The sequence below is a fragment of the Jaculus jaculus genome, chromosome 5 (assembly GCF_020740685.1).
Source record: "Jaculus jaculus isolate mJacJac1 chromosome 5, mJacJac1.mat.Y.cur, whole genome shotgun sequence".
Lineage (NCBI taxonomy): Eukaryota > Metazoa > Chordata > Mammalia > Rodentia > Dipodidae > Jaculus > Jaculus jaculus.
In genome coordinates this window covers 143,510,904-143,525,218 of record NC_059106.1, presented here as the reverse complement: position 1 = coordinate 143,525,218, position 14,315 = coordinate 143,510,904, and the positions used below count along the sequence as shown (strand labels likewise).

Below are 14,315 nucleotides of genomic sequence, written 5' to 3'. Positions count from 1 at the left end.
GAGCCGCTGCAGCCTCCCGCCCCCCCTCCCACGCGGCCGTCACTCGCCGGCGCTTCCCCGCGCGCCCCTAGTCTGGGAGCGAAGGCAGGCGGGGCTGGGCTTGTCCATTGGCGGCCTGGAGGCGGGGGTGGTGGACGGACACGCTCCGGGCAGCGGCGAGGAACCCGGTCCCAGACACGCGGCGTGTCGGGCCCGCGCGAAAGCCGACGAGGTGCGGCGCGACGACGTCGGCGCAGGGGCCTGTGGACGGGGCGCTCCGAGGGGTCCGCGCTCCGCCGCTCTCCGCGTCCTCCCCCCCCCCCGCGGAGCTCTCGCGATGGCGCCGGCGGGCGGGCGAGGGGCGTGGTCTGCGGGGGGCGGGGCCGGGCGCGCGGCGGCCGCCTGCGCTGCGGCGGCTTCGCCTGCGGCCGGAAACAATAGTGGAGCATCCCGAGCCGCGCGGATCGGCGGCCCGCGAAGCCGGACGGTAAAGACCCGTCCCCGCCCTGTCCCCTGCAGCCACCGTGTCCCCTCGTCGCGCCCCGCTGCCGTCCGACCCCTCGCGCTGCCGAGCGACGGGAGCCCCTTCGGACGCAGTGTTCGGTGCTGTGAAGGGGACGGGCGGACCCGATGCCCTGAGGAGTCCGCGGGCCGGCCGTTCGCCGGGGCCCCGAAGGGACGCCGCGCTCCCTCGGCCGGGACCCCTGAGTGTCCGGCTCCGCGGAGCGCCCTCCGGCCGTGGCCCCGGATCGCGGAGCCGGTGCGGGGTCCGAGACGCTGCCCCGGTGTCCGCGTCCCCGCTTGCATGCTCCTGCCGCAGAGCCCGGTGCGAAGCCGGGAAACCTCCGAGACGCCCACGTGAAGTTGGCGGAACCGTCCCGAGCTGCTCCTGGCTGCCGGGCCCGCGCTGGAGAGGTGTCCTCCTCCGGGCCGGCTCTGCGGGTGCAGCCGCTGGACCCGAGCGCGCCCCCACCTACACACACCTCTGTCCTTCGGAGCCTCTTCCCCCAACAAAATCGGGGTGGAGGGTGCCTGTGTCACCTGTGGTCAAGCTTGTCCTACTTTGCCGTTAGTCCACAGTGACACCAAGCCACCAGTATGGCCGGGCTGGCTGGCTGGCTGGGGCTGCTGTGAACACCGCCCCTCCTCGGTTCCTAGAAGTTCTCGGCTTTGCAAGCCACCACAGCAAGTTTCTGAAATTGTGTGACTGTCCTTTTCTGTTTCTTACCAGGGGCACTATGAACGAAGAGGAGCAGTTTGTAAACATTGACTTGAATGATGACAACATCTGCAGTGTCTGTAAACTGGGAACAGACAAAGAGACGCTCTCCTTCTGCCACATTTGTTTTGAGCTAAATATTGAGGGTAAGGACGCAGTGTGATTTTAATTTCCTGCCGTGAACTTTATGCAACTTACGCTAAACTGTTGTAAGGTAAAAGTCAGATTTCTTGAGTGGTTAGACTTTGTGGTGAGTTTGAAGATCTGGTAAAGATAAGGCTCTCTGGAAATGAAGATGGAGTTACTATTAATGAATTACTATTTTATTAATGAATTTAGTGGAAATCTTTTTTTTTAATAACTACATTATTCCCTCTAATTTTGCTGATGAGGTCTGGAGATGCCTGATGAATGTTTGCTGATTTATGAAAATTTGCCAGGTTGTCAGATTTTAGTGTGTTCATCCTAGTAAGAATTAAGAGCCATTTACATTGATGGACAGACTCATTTTAATTCCTTTGGGTTTGAACTCTTCCTAATTCTCCCATCATTGGGAAGAATGTATCTAAAATTTAGGTAACTTTTCATGACTACACATGCCTTTCCTTTTTTTTTTCTGATAGTAATTTCACTAGATAGGAAAAAGCTCTCCAGAGATTAAAATAAATCTTTTGCTAAAGGTATTTGAGTTGATGCACAGTTAATGAGTCTTGTGGATACCAATAGTTGGCTTCCAAAAAGCATATCAGATCTTACCATAATCTTCACATTCTCCTATATATTTGTTCTTTTGAGAGATAAAGGGAATCTTCATGTTCCTACAAATGAAAGTTTGCTTGCAATTTGAATTTTCGTTATGTCAGGAGAGAGTAGACTAGCTATAACCTTGTCTTTAATAGATAGAGTAATTTTAATTAATTTCAGGGGAATGACTTTAAATTTGATTCTTCTATAGTGTTCAAACTATCATGCTAGAGTAAAAGACCTCCTTTTATCTTCTTTATTCTAAAAATAGAGTAGTCCTTGTGAATTCTCATCTTTTATAATTTACATTTTAACTGGTCAAAGACCTTAGAAATCACCAAAGGAAGTTTCTGTATTTTTCCACCTGAGAAAGTAAGGACTTCTCCAGGTAGTGATTCTTGTAGTAGGGGGTGGGGGCAACTGCCAGGCATTTCTGCGAGCACTTCTGTGCCAGGCGTTATACTAAGCTCCTTACTGGACTATTGTATTTACCTCAGAAAAGCTCGGGGAGGACTACTGTTACTATTCAGGTTGAATGTGAGGGAATTGAACCTTAGAGACCTAAGAAATGCACTTTGAAGTCACAGATAATAATTGATAGTCCTGGGATTTGAAGCTTAGCCATCTGGTTCTCTTGTATGTTGTCTTATCCATTGATGGCTGTCAGGAGTTATTAGTTGTAAGACTGCTGCTGGAAATCTGTCCTAAATCCTGATTGGTTGTTGCTTCAGCCAATACTTCCTGACCAGGGCTTCCTGATAAATCATTTCTGGGGTTCATGCCATAGTAGAATTTTTGCAGAAGCCTAAATTTTTAAAACTTTTCTGTCCTTTTTAAATACGCCTTTTAACTGAATTGTAAACATTGCAACTTTTGATATGTAAGCATAAAATAATAGTTGTCTATCAGTCTGTAGCAGACAGGTTCAGGTTTGCTGAGATGAACTTCCAAACCAGGCACAGTTATGGAGGAAGGGATTTATTGAAACCTACAGATCCAGGGGAAGTTCCATAATGGCCTAAGAAGCTGGCCTGCCTTCACAGGTCCAAGGAGAGAGAGAGAAGCTCAAGTCAAAAGCCATGCAGCCCAGCACACTTCAGGAACTCAAGGTGGAGCTAGGTACTTCGCATATCTTTACACTGGAATCTCAAACCCACCTTAAGATCCACCCAGTGACACTGCCTCCAGCCAGGTGGCTGCATATGAAAACTACAAACTAATAAAACACTGATTATACTGGGGGTCATCTATTCAAACTACCACACAGTCTAAAGGACAAAAACAATTCTGAATGTGAATTAGAACTGTTTCATCTGTTAATCTATGTATATTCTGTTTTACCTGCTAAAATGCTAATTTGACTTTGGTGAGGAAAATGAGATCAAAATTTTGTCTCAGCTTATTCTGTTATTATTATAACCACTTTGCTTAATTTAGTATCATGAGATTATTGGGAGGAAAGGGGGAAAGTGTGCCATAGAATATGTTTTTATGTCAGCACCTAGGTTTAAAAGAAAACAATATAAGCCAGGCATGGTGGCACATACCTTTAATCCCAGCACACTTGGGAGGCAGAGGTAGGAGGATCACCTTGAGTTTGAGGTCAGCTTGAGACTACATAATGAATTCCAGGTCAGCCTGGGCTAGAGTGAGACCCTACCTTAAAAAAAAAAAAAAAAAAAAGGAAATTGCATATCAGAAAAATTGTTGAGGATATTCTTTGTTAATGTTCTTAAATATTGTATGTTTCTTTTCATTAACAACTTCTTGGCACACTATCAGGCAACAGAATGTGAAGAAAACAGACTTCTGCTGTACTAGTCTAGGATAATACTCCTGCTACATGGTAATACCACTTCCTGGCTTCTTAACTTACTAAGTAAATTGTTAACTCAGCTTTAAGCCATTCTGCATTCTGCCCTTCTCTTTTTTTTTTTTTTTTCTGAAAAAAATTATTTTAAGGCTAGCTTTGAATTAACACATTTTTAGCAAATAAAAATAACTTTTATGTTTTGGGTTGTTTACATCAAATAACTCTGGTCTTCTAATAACTGGCCTGTTGTTTAAAAGCTGTGTGCCTGCATATATTTCGTCAGCAGAGACAAAGGAGAATTAACAGACAGTCTGATCTAGTTGGACAGAGTTTGTATTAATAGGCATGGCTCTAAGTTGTTTTTTTTTTTTTCCCCTGAAGTTTCACAGTAGGGCAAAAGAAAGAGTACCTAACTTCTGTATGCTTCCAAGCCATGAATGCTACACTTGCAAGAACCTAAGAAATGTACCTTGAGTTCTCAAATCAGTAAATACTCATGATTGAACTTAACCTAAAATTAACCATCAGAATAATTTACCTATTCATAGGCAGATGCATAAGCTTCCTGACACGTATGTCTTAACTTTGGTCCTAAGACACTGGGTAAACCTTTTCTCACAGGTTAGTACCAAATGCTCTTTAACACATACCTTCTTCATTGTAGTAAAGTGTCTAAAGCTATTTAATCACCCACTCACTACTATTCCCTAAACTGAAGCAGAGGGGGAGGCATTCAGAATGTGAGGAACCAGTAGTAAAACCGAACTGTAATGAACCAAGTCATCAATGGGCCTGAGGATTGAATCCCAGAGGGCTTCATTACTCTAACTTGATACTATTTTTGACGTAGGGTCTCAGGTTGACCTGGAATTCACTCTGTAGTCTCAGGGTGGCCTTGAACTCACGGCAATCCTTCTACCTCTGCCTCCTGAGTGCTGGGATTAAAGGCGTGCACCACCACACCCAGCTAACTTGATACCTTTTTGACTTCACTATGCTCCACAGAAAAGTTGTACAAACAATTCCTATGTCATCTCTACCTTCCTCTGATAAGTAATTTACTTTCTCTACTGCAGAGAAAAACTTCTACTGACTAGACCAATTCCTAATATACCAAGGTTTTCAGTATGCTTACCTTGCTATTTAGTGAATACATGTAGGTCTGGCTTCTGTGTGTGTGGCTTATGTTGAGCTTCTGTTCAGGTCCTCAGTTTTTAGCCATAGCCCTGTTCATGGTCAGTAATCAAGGAGCAGTTTGAATCTCAATGTTCAATCCCTGATTTAGCTTGGGAGTCAAAGATGGTCATTTATGTGTCCTATCTGTCATTCTTCTACGTGTCCTGTGACACTTAAGGAAAGGGTCCTACCCTGTGGTAGAGGGCAATAAAAAGCTCATTCTGACAGTATCCTCTTTCTTTTAGTGGTGAAATGAATGGAAAACATACTGCTTAGACAGATGTGTTTGAATCACCAGCTGCTGTTGCTGTTCTGGAAGTTTGTGGAATATTTAAGAGATGGATGCGTGATGAAAGAAGTGTGTCACTGGGGGGGTGGGCTGTGCAGTTTTGTGGTGCAGCCCTGCCTGCTGGACTTTCCCTTGCTTGCTCCCTGTTGATGGGATGCGGCTATCTGTTCCTGCCATGCTTTTCCTGCTGCATTGGATTTTACTCTCTGTAACTATAAGCCAAAACAAACTCTTTCCTTCCCCAAACTGCTTCCATTGGGTGTTTTTGTCCAAGTAGTGCAAAAGGCATTGATACACTTCTGTTTCCCACCCCGTAGTGACAGCACCGTATATAAATATTATTAGAAAAGCATCTTTAAAGTGTAAATACTGATGTGACTTGTAAACGTTTGGTGATCTTTGATACCCTTTGATCTACTGACTCAAACTTACTTTTAATGCTCTCTTTTTGGCACTTTGAATAACTTAGTACATTTTAAATGATTTTTTTATTTTTGGGACAAAAGAGGTAAAAGTAGAAATAAGTTTAATTGGTTATAAGCTTAAGGCAGAGAATATTTTAAAAGAAAAGTAGGGCAGGAGAGATGGAATAGCGGTTAAGGCACTTACTGCAAAACCAAAGGGCCAAGGTTTGATTCCCCAGTACCCATGTAAGCCAGATGTACAAGGTGGCACATGTGTCCAGAGCTCATTCTAGTGGCTGGAGGCCCTGGGGTGCCCATTGTCTCTATATATCTACCTCTGTGCGCGCCTCTCTCTCCAATAAATAATTTTTTTAAAAAAAGAACAGTTGCTGAAACTGGCTCACAGTACCTGGTAATGATTCATAACTTAATTTGTAACTCATAAATGAGGAGGTAGGTTCAAATTATGTAGCATCTTTTTAATTACTTTCATCTTTTCCTCTTTAACTTACTAGCTTTAATTTTAAAAATCTGGGGTAAGTTTAAAGGTTTTTTATCATACCCAGATTTTGGTTATAGAATTGGATAGATCTGTTATAAGAAAAGCCAAATGAAATAGTGAAGTAACATGGAGTGAATATTTATTTCCATCATATGAAAAGAAGTTGAGTCAGGTAGCATAGAGTTGGTACAGCATCTTCAAGATAGAAAGGGCCAAAACATTTTTCTTTTTATTCCACTTAACACATAGTTGGCATCTTCAGGATCACCTCACAAGCCAGGAGGGAACTGTTGTAACTCCAGCCATTATTTCCATATGCCCAAAGAGAAAAGAAAGGACCATGTCAACAATTTGTCCTGTGTAGAAAATGGAGTTTTCCCTTGAAATACCACCAACCAATTTTCTGTTCATTTTACTGCCTTTATGTTCAAGAAAAACTGCTCCACAGAAAACAGGTGTTTTATAAGAAAGGTATACTATGAGCATTAAGTAAACAACTACTAAAATGAGCCATAGAGAAATCCGCTCCCCCCCCCCCCCCCGCCCAAGGTCTCATTCTAGCCCAGACTGCCCTGGAATTCACTATGTTATCTCAGGGTGGCCTCGAATTCATGGTCATCCTCATACCTTGCCTTCCAGGTGCTGGGTTTAAAGGTGTGTGCCACCACACCCAGCTTGAGAAGGCTTTTTATATGTACGTATATTTGTGGCGTATGTGTAAGTTCTTAGGGTGGGTATACCTGTACAGGTGCTTATGCACTTGTGTGCGTGTGAAGGCCAAAAGCTGACATCAGGCATCTTCTCTGTCTCTCTTCACCTTCATTTTTTTTCCAACAGGGTCTCACTGAACCCAGAATTTACCTAGATTTGTGCAAGCCCCAGGGATCCTCCTGTCTCCGCCTCAGCAGCAGTGAGATTCCAGGAGCCCATTTCTGTGCCAGGCTTTTACGTGGGTGCTGGGGATCCAAACTCAGCTTTTCTTACATCCAAAAGAATATACAACACAGTCTGTGCTAGCAGTTGTGTCTGATTATCTTACTAAGTTAGGAGGTTAAAAAGTGGTATTTTTCCCCAAACACAGGACAAATAGTTTTGCCAAGCTTGTCTTCAGAATGACTTTCTTGAGCCATCTGAGTCTCTAACACCTCTGGACACCACAGCAGAGGGGCTCATGGTGGCCACACTATGCATTTGATGATTCTGAGCACTTGCTAAATCTGGAATTAAAAGTTGATTTAAAGCAGAATATGCAACTCAGAATACCCAATGAATAAGAATGTCACAATTATAAATCAAAAGATTTATTCTAGTATGTAAAAATTATTTTTTGGCTCAGAATCATGGTTCATTCATCTCAAGATTCTAAAAGAAGTGAAAATGTCTTATGAGATATATGGAAGGTGATTAAATCTAGATTGAAAGTCTTTTTAGGACAGAAATATTTGCAGAAGCAGATACAGTTTTCAAAGTTGAAATAACTGTTCCTGAAAAGCTGATAAAGAAAAATCAATCAACAGCCCAGAAATAAGGGAGCTTTTTTGTGTTACATGCAAATAAAAATGGCCTGTGAAGAAGACAATAGGGAGGTTATCTCTCCTCTAAAGGAAATGGAATATCACCCTCTATTGCGAAGATAGACCAACTGTTGCCTAGTAAATTCTCAGGGAATTTATATTTTTAGATATGTGTCCTCTTACACAGGTTGAAGTTGGGTATTGTTTGTGTACTCTGCATATATTGCTTTATTTCATTCTTTGTACAGCTGAGACCAAGTACTCCATTTTCATTGCTAGCAGAAATCACCAGACCAAGAGGAGCTTATGGGGAAAAAAAAAGGTTTATTTTGGCTTAAAGGATATAGGGGAAGCTCCATGATGGCAGGGGAAAATGATAGCACCAGCAGAGGGTGGACATTACCCCCTAGCCAACATAAGGTGGACCATAGCAACAGGAGAGTGTGCCAAACACTGGCATGGGGACACTGACTATAATACCTATAAGTCCACTCCCAACAATACACTGCCTGCAGGAACTGTTAATTCTCAAGTCTCCATCAGCTGGGAACCTAGCATTCAGAACAATTAAGGTAATGGGAGGACACCTGAATTAAACCACTGGAATCCACCCCTGGTCCTCATAAACTGGTAACCATACATAATATAAAATAGAACACATTCATCCAACTTTAAAAGTTCCCATAATTTTTATCAGTTCCAGTGATGTTCAAACATCCCCATAATTCAAGGTATCTTAACTGAGCCATAGTACCAAAAATAAACTGAAAAACCCCAGAATGGCACAGAATGAACATTCACATTGTAAAAGATGGCATTGGGCATAGCAAAGAAAGATTCAACCAATACAAGGTTTTTTTGATTTGGTTTTTCAAGATAGGGTCTCACTCTAGCCCAGGCTGACCTGGAATTCACTCTGTATTCTCAGGGTGGCCTCGAACTCATGGCGATCCTCCTACCTCTAACTCCCAAGTGCTGGGATTAAAGGTGTGTGCCACCACGCCTGGCTAATACAAGGTTTTTTAAAATACTTATTTGCAAGAGAGAGAGAGTATGAAAATGGGCATGCCAGGGTCTCCAGCCACAGCAAAGGAACTCTAGACACATGTGCCCCTTGTGCATCTGGATTATGTGGGTCCCAGGGAATTGAACTGAGGTCCTTTGGCTTTGCAGACATCTCTCCAGCCCCAGTACAAGATTTTAGCAGGGCAAACACAAAACTGGCTTCAAGTTCAACAACGCTAGCCAGCAATGAAACAACTTTAGCCTGTGATGGCTCTCCAAGTCCAGCAATTCTAATCAACAAGTCTCTGGAATTCCAATTCTGCCCCTATCAGCTACTCACAATCCTGGAAAACTATCAGGCTGGCAGTTCTCCTTAGCAGCCACTTCCTGGTCCCAGCATCTCCACTGAGTCTTCACTGCAACCCATAGTCCATCTTCAGGGCTTCTTTGGGTCTCCATGCAGTCATCCAGCAAACCTGCTTCACACTACCCATGGCCATTTCCAGAACACAAGACCATGCTGCAAATTCAGGGACCCTCTCTTTCCTGCATTTCTTATACTCCACAATACCAGCTATGGTGCCAGTTTGTTAATCCAGGGGGGAATAAAGCAGACTTTGAAGAACAGGACACTCCTTCAGCATTCATGCCCCTTCAAAAGACTGCATCCTGACCTATTCTTCAGCCCCTGTAATTTGTTGCCCTTTTGCTTCCCCTGATGTTTTCACGTCTACCAGTACAGATATCTTTTAGGGTCTTGGTCTTCAAAGTCCAATATGTAACATTCCTCTCTGGATTCTGTGGTAAGTAGCTCTAGCCCCTTCTGCTCCCCACTTACCTATTGTCTTCCCAAGTCTGTTGTTTCTAAGCATGAGACCTTTGTATCCCACCTTCTGCTAGACCTCTCCATGTAGATGCTCTTTCTGTATCTTAAGTCTGTCCCTTTACTGTATTTATTTCTTTACTTTTTTTTTTTTTTAATTTTTATTAACATTTTCCATGATTATAAAATATATCCCATGGTGATTCCCTCCCTCCCCACCCCCACACTTTCCCGTTTGAAATTCTATTCTCAATCATATTACCTCCCCATTACAATCATTGTAATTACATATATACAATATCAACCTATTAAGTATCTTCCTCCCTTCCTTTCTCCACCCTTTATGTCTCCTTTTCAACTTACTGGCCTCTGCTACTAAGTATTTTCATTCTCACACAGAAGCCCAGTCATCTGTAGCTAGGATCCCCATATGAGGGAGAACATGTGGCGCTTGGCTTTCTGGGCCTGGGTTACCTGACTTAGTATAATACTTTCCAGGTCCATCCATTTTTCTGCAAATTTCATAACTTCATTTTTCTTTACCGCTGAGTAGAACTCCATTGTATAAATGTACCACATCTTCATTATCCACTCATCTGTTGAGGGACATCTAGGCTGGTTCCATTTCCCAGCTATTATAAATTGAGCAGCAATAAACATGGTTGAGCATGTACTTCTAAGGAAATGAGATGAGTCCTTTGGATATATGCCCAGGAGTGCTATAGCTGGGTCATATGGTAGATCAATCTCTAGCTGCTTTAGGAACCTCCACACTGTTTTCCACAGTGGCTGGACCAGATTGCATTCCCACCAGCAGTGCAGAAGGGTTCCTTTTTTTCCACATCCCCGCCAACATTTATGATCATTTGTTTTCATGATGGTGGCCAATCTGACAGGAGTGAGATGGAATCTCAATGTAGTTTTAATCTGCATTTCCCTGATGACTAGTGACGTAGAACATTTTTTTAGGTGCTTATATGCCATTCGTATTTCTTCCTTTGAGAACTCTCTATTTAGCTCCTTAGCCCATTTTTTGATTGGCCTGTTTGATTCCTTATTAGTTAACTTTTTGAGTTCTTTGTATATCCTAGATATTAATCCTCTATCAGATATATAGCTGGCGAAGATTTTTTCCCATTCTGTAGGTTGCCTCTTTGCTTTTTTCACTGTGTCCTTTGCGGTGCAAAATCTTTGTAATTTCATTAGGTCCCAGTGGTTAATCTGTGGTTTTATTGCCTGAGCAATTGGGGTTGTATTCAGAAAGTCTTTGCCAAGACCAATATGTTGAAGGGTTTCCCCTACTTTTTCCTCTAGCAGTTTCAAAGTTTCCGGTCTGATGTTAAGGTCTTTAATCCATTTGGACTTAATTCTTGTGCATGGCGAGAGAGAAGAATCTATTTTCATCCTTCTGCAGATATTTATCCAGTTGTCAAAACACCATTTGCTGAAGAGGCTGTCTCTTCTCCAATGAGTGTTTTTGGCATTTTTATCGAATATCAGGTGGCTATAGCTACTTGGGCTTACATCTGGGTCCTCTATTCTGTTCCACTGATCTACATGTCTGTTTTTATGCCAGTACCATGCTGTTTTTGTTACTATGGCTCTGTAGTATAGGTTAAAATCAGGTATGGTGATACCACCAGCCTCTTTTTTGTTGCTCAGTATTATTTTAGATATTCGAGGTTTTTTATGATTCCAAATGAATTTTTGGATTGTTTTTTCTATTTCCATGAAGAAAGCCTTTGGAATTTTGATAGGGATTGCATTAAATGTGTAGATTGCTTTAGGTAAGATTGCCATTTTCACGATATTGATTCTTCCAAGCCAGGAACAAGGGATGTTTCTCCACTTTCTAGTGTCTTCTGCAATTTCTCGCTTGAGTGTCTTAAAGTTCTCATTGTATAGATTCTTTACTTCCTTAGTTAGGTTTATTCCAAGGTATTTTATTTTTTTTGATGCAATTGTGAATGGGAGTGATTCTCTGATTTCATCCTCTGTGTGTTTGTTGTTAGCATATACGAAGGCTACTGATTTCTGTGTATTTATTTTGTATCCTGCTACATTGCTGTAGGTTTTGATCAGCTCTAACAGCTTGCTAGTAGAGTCTTTAGGGTCCTTTATGTATAGAATCATGTCATCTGCAAATAATGATAACTTGATTTCTTCCTTTCCAATTTGTATCCCTTTTATGTGTGACTCTTGCCTTATTGCTATGGCTAAGACTTCCAAAACTATATTAAATAGAAGTGGAGACAGTGGACACCCTTGTCTTGTTCCTGATTTTAGTGGAAAAGCTTCCAGTTTTTCCCCATTTAGTAATATGTTGGCTGTAGGCTTGTCATAAATAGCCTTTATTATATTGAGATATGTTCCTTCTATTCCCAGTCTCTGTAGGACTTTTATCATGAAGGGATGTTGGATTTTGTCAAATGCTTTCTCTGCATCTAATGAGATGATCATGTGATTTTTGTCCTTCAACCCATTTATGTAATGTATTATGTTTATAGATTTGCGTATGTTGAACCATCCCTGCATCTCTGGGATAAAGCCTACTTGGTCAGGGTGAATGATCTTTTTGATATACTCTTGTATTCTGTTTGCCAATATTTTGTTGAGAATTTTTGCATCTATGTTCATGAGGGAGATTGGTCTGTAATTTTCTTTTTTTGTTCTATCTTTGCCTGGTTTTGGTATCAGGGTGATGCTGGCCTCATAGAAGGAATTTGGTAGGATTCCTTCTTTTTCTATTTCCTGGAAAAGCTTAAGAAGCAATGGTGTTAGCTCTTCCTTAAAAGTCTGGTAAAATTCAGCAGTGAATCCATCCGGGCCTGGGCTTTTTTTAGTTGGGAGATTATTGATAACTGCTCGGATCTCCATGTTTGTTATAGGTCTATTTAAGTGATTAATCTCATTTTGATTTAATTTAGGTAGGTCATATAGATCAAGGAAATCATCCATTTCTTTCAGATTTTCATACTTTGTGGAGTATATGCTTTTATAGTATGTCCCTATAATTTTTTGAATTTCTCTGGAATCTGTTGTGATGTTACCTTGTTCATCTCTGATTTTATTAATTTGTGTCTCTTCTCTCTTTCTTTTGGTCAGATTTGCTAAGGGTTTATCAATCTTGTTTATCCTTTCAAAGAACCAACTCTTTGTTTCATTAATTCTTTGGATTGTTCTTTTTGTTTCTATTTCATTAATTTCTGCCCTAATCTTTATTATTTCTTCCCGTCTACTACTTTTTGGTTTGCCTTGTTCTTCTTTTTCCAAGGCTTTAAGGCGAAGCATTAGGTCATTTACTTGCGACCTTTCTAATTTCTTAATATAGGCACTTAAGGCTATAAATTTACCTCTTAGAACTGCCTTCATTGTGTCCCAGAGATTTTGGTATGTTGTGTTCTCATTATCATTTGACTCTATAAATTTTTTGATTTCCTTTTTGATTTCTTCATTGACCCACTCATCATTTAGTAGTGTATTGTTTAGTTTCCATGATTTTGTGTATGCTCTATAGCCTATCTTGCTACTGATTTGTAGTTTAATTCCATTGTGGTCAGATAGAATGCAAGGAATTATTTCAATTTTCCTGAATTTGTTAAGATTTGCTTTGTGTCCTAATATATGGTCTATTTTAGAGAATGTTCCATGTGCTGCTGAAAAGAATGTATATTCTGCAGCCTTTGGATGAAATATCCTGTATATATCTGTTAGGTCCATTCCTTCTATGACCTCATTTAGTCCAGATGCCTCTCTGTTTATTCTTTCCCTGGATGACCTGTCAATTGATGAGAGTGGGGTGTTAAAGTCACCCACCACCACCGTGTTTGGTGTTATCTGTGACCTTAGTTCTAATAGTGTTTGTTTGACGAATTTGGGAGCCCCCATATTAGGTGCATATATGTTTAGGATTGTAATGTCCTCCTGTTGTAGTGTGCCCTTAATCAATATAAAGTGACCTTCCTTATCTTTTTTGACTAACTTCGGACTAAAGTCCACCCTGTCTGATATTAGGATAGCAACCCCTGCTTGTTTTCTAGGCCCATTTGCTTGAAACACCGTCTTCCAACCTTTCACCCTAAGATAATGTCTATCCTTTGTAGAAAGGTGAGTTTCTTGAAGACAACAAATTGTAGGATCCTGCTTTTTAACCCAGTCTGCAAATCTATGTCTTTTCGTTGGGGCATTGAGACCATTGATATTAAGAGATATTATTGAAAGGTGTGTATTTATGTTTGCCATTTGTGTGTGTGTGTGTGTGTGTGTGTTACTTGTTCTACCTGTGCTCTTTTCTGTTAACTGGTATTTGAGTATGGCTGGTTTTTTCTAGGTTCCTTATATGTGTGCTTTTCCTTTTGTTCAGCATGGAGGATTCTATCAAGTATTTTCTGTAGAGCTGGTTTTGTCTTCAGATATTCCTTTAACCTGCTTTTGTCATGGAATGTCTTTATTTCTCCATCTATTTGGATGGATAACTTTGCAGGATAAAGTAACCTTGGTTGACAGTTGTTATCTTTCAGAACTTGGAATATATCACTCCAGGCCCTTCTGGCTTTAAAAGTTTGTGTTGAATAATCTGCTGTAATCCTGATGGGCTTGCTTTTGTAGGTAACTTGATTTTTCTCTCTAACTGCTTTCAATATTTTTTCTTTGGTTTGTGTGTTTGGAAGTTTGAGTATAATGTGGCGAGGAGAGTTTCTTTCTGGGTTTTGTCTGGCTGGGGTTCTAAAGGCTTCCTGTATCTGTATTGGCACCTCTTTCCCAATTTGGGGAAAATTTTCCTCTATGATTTTGTTGAAGATGCCTACTATGCCTCTGGAGTGGAATTCTTCTCCTTCTACTATGCC

The 14,315-nt window shown here is 41.5% G+C and overlaps 1 protein-coding gene across 2 annotated transcripts in view; it reads left to right on the top strand.

The window, feature by feature from the left end:
- The first annotated feature begins 376 nt into the window (after positions 1-376).
- Positions 377-14,315, top strand: part of C5H21orf91 (chromosome 5 C21orf91 homolog) — a 31,288-nt gene continuing 17,349 nt past the window's right edge. For both annotated transcript variants that reach the window (XM_045150552.1, XM_004654370.2), the window contains exons 1-2: positions 377-466; positions 1,211-1,344. In XM_045150552.1, the coding sequence (XP_045006487.1) occupies positions 1,218-1,344 (127 nt within the window). In that variant the 5' untranslated portion in view covers positions 377-466; positions 1,211-1,217. The remainder of the gene's footprint in view (positions 467-1,210; positions 1,345-14,315) is intronic.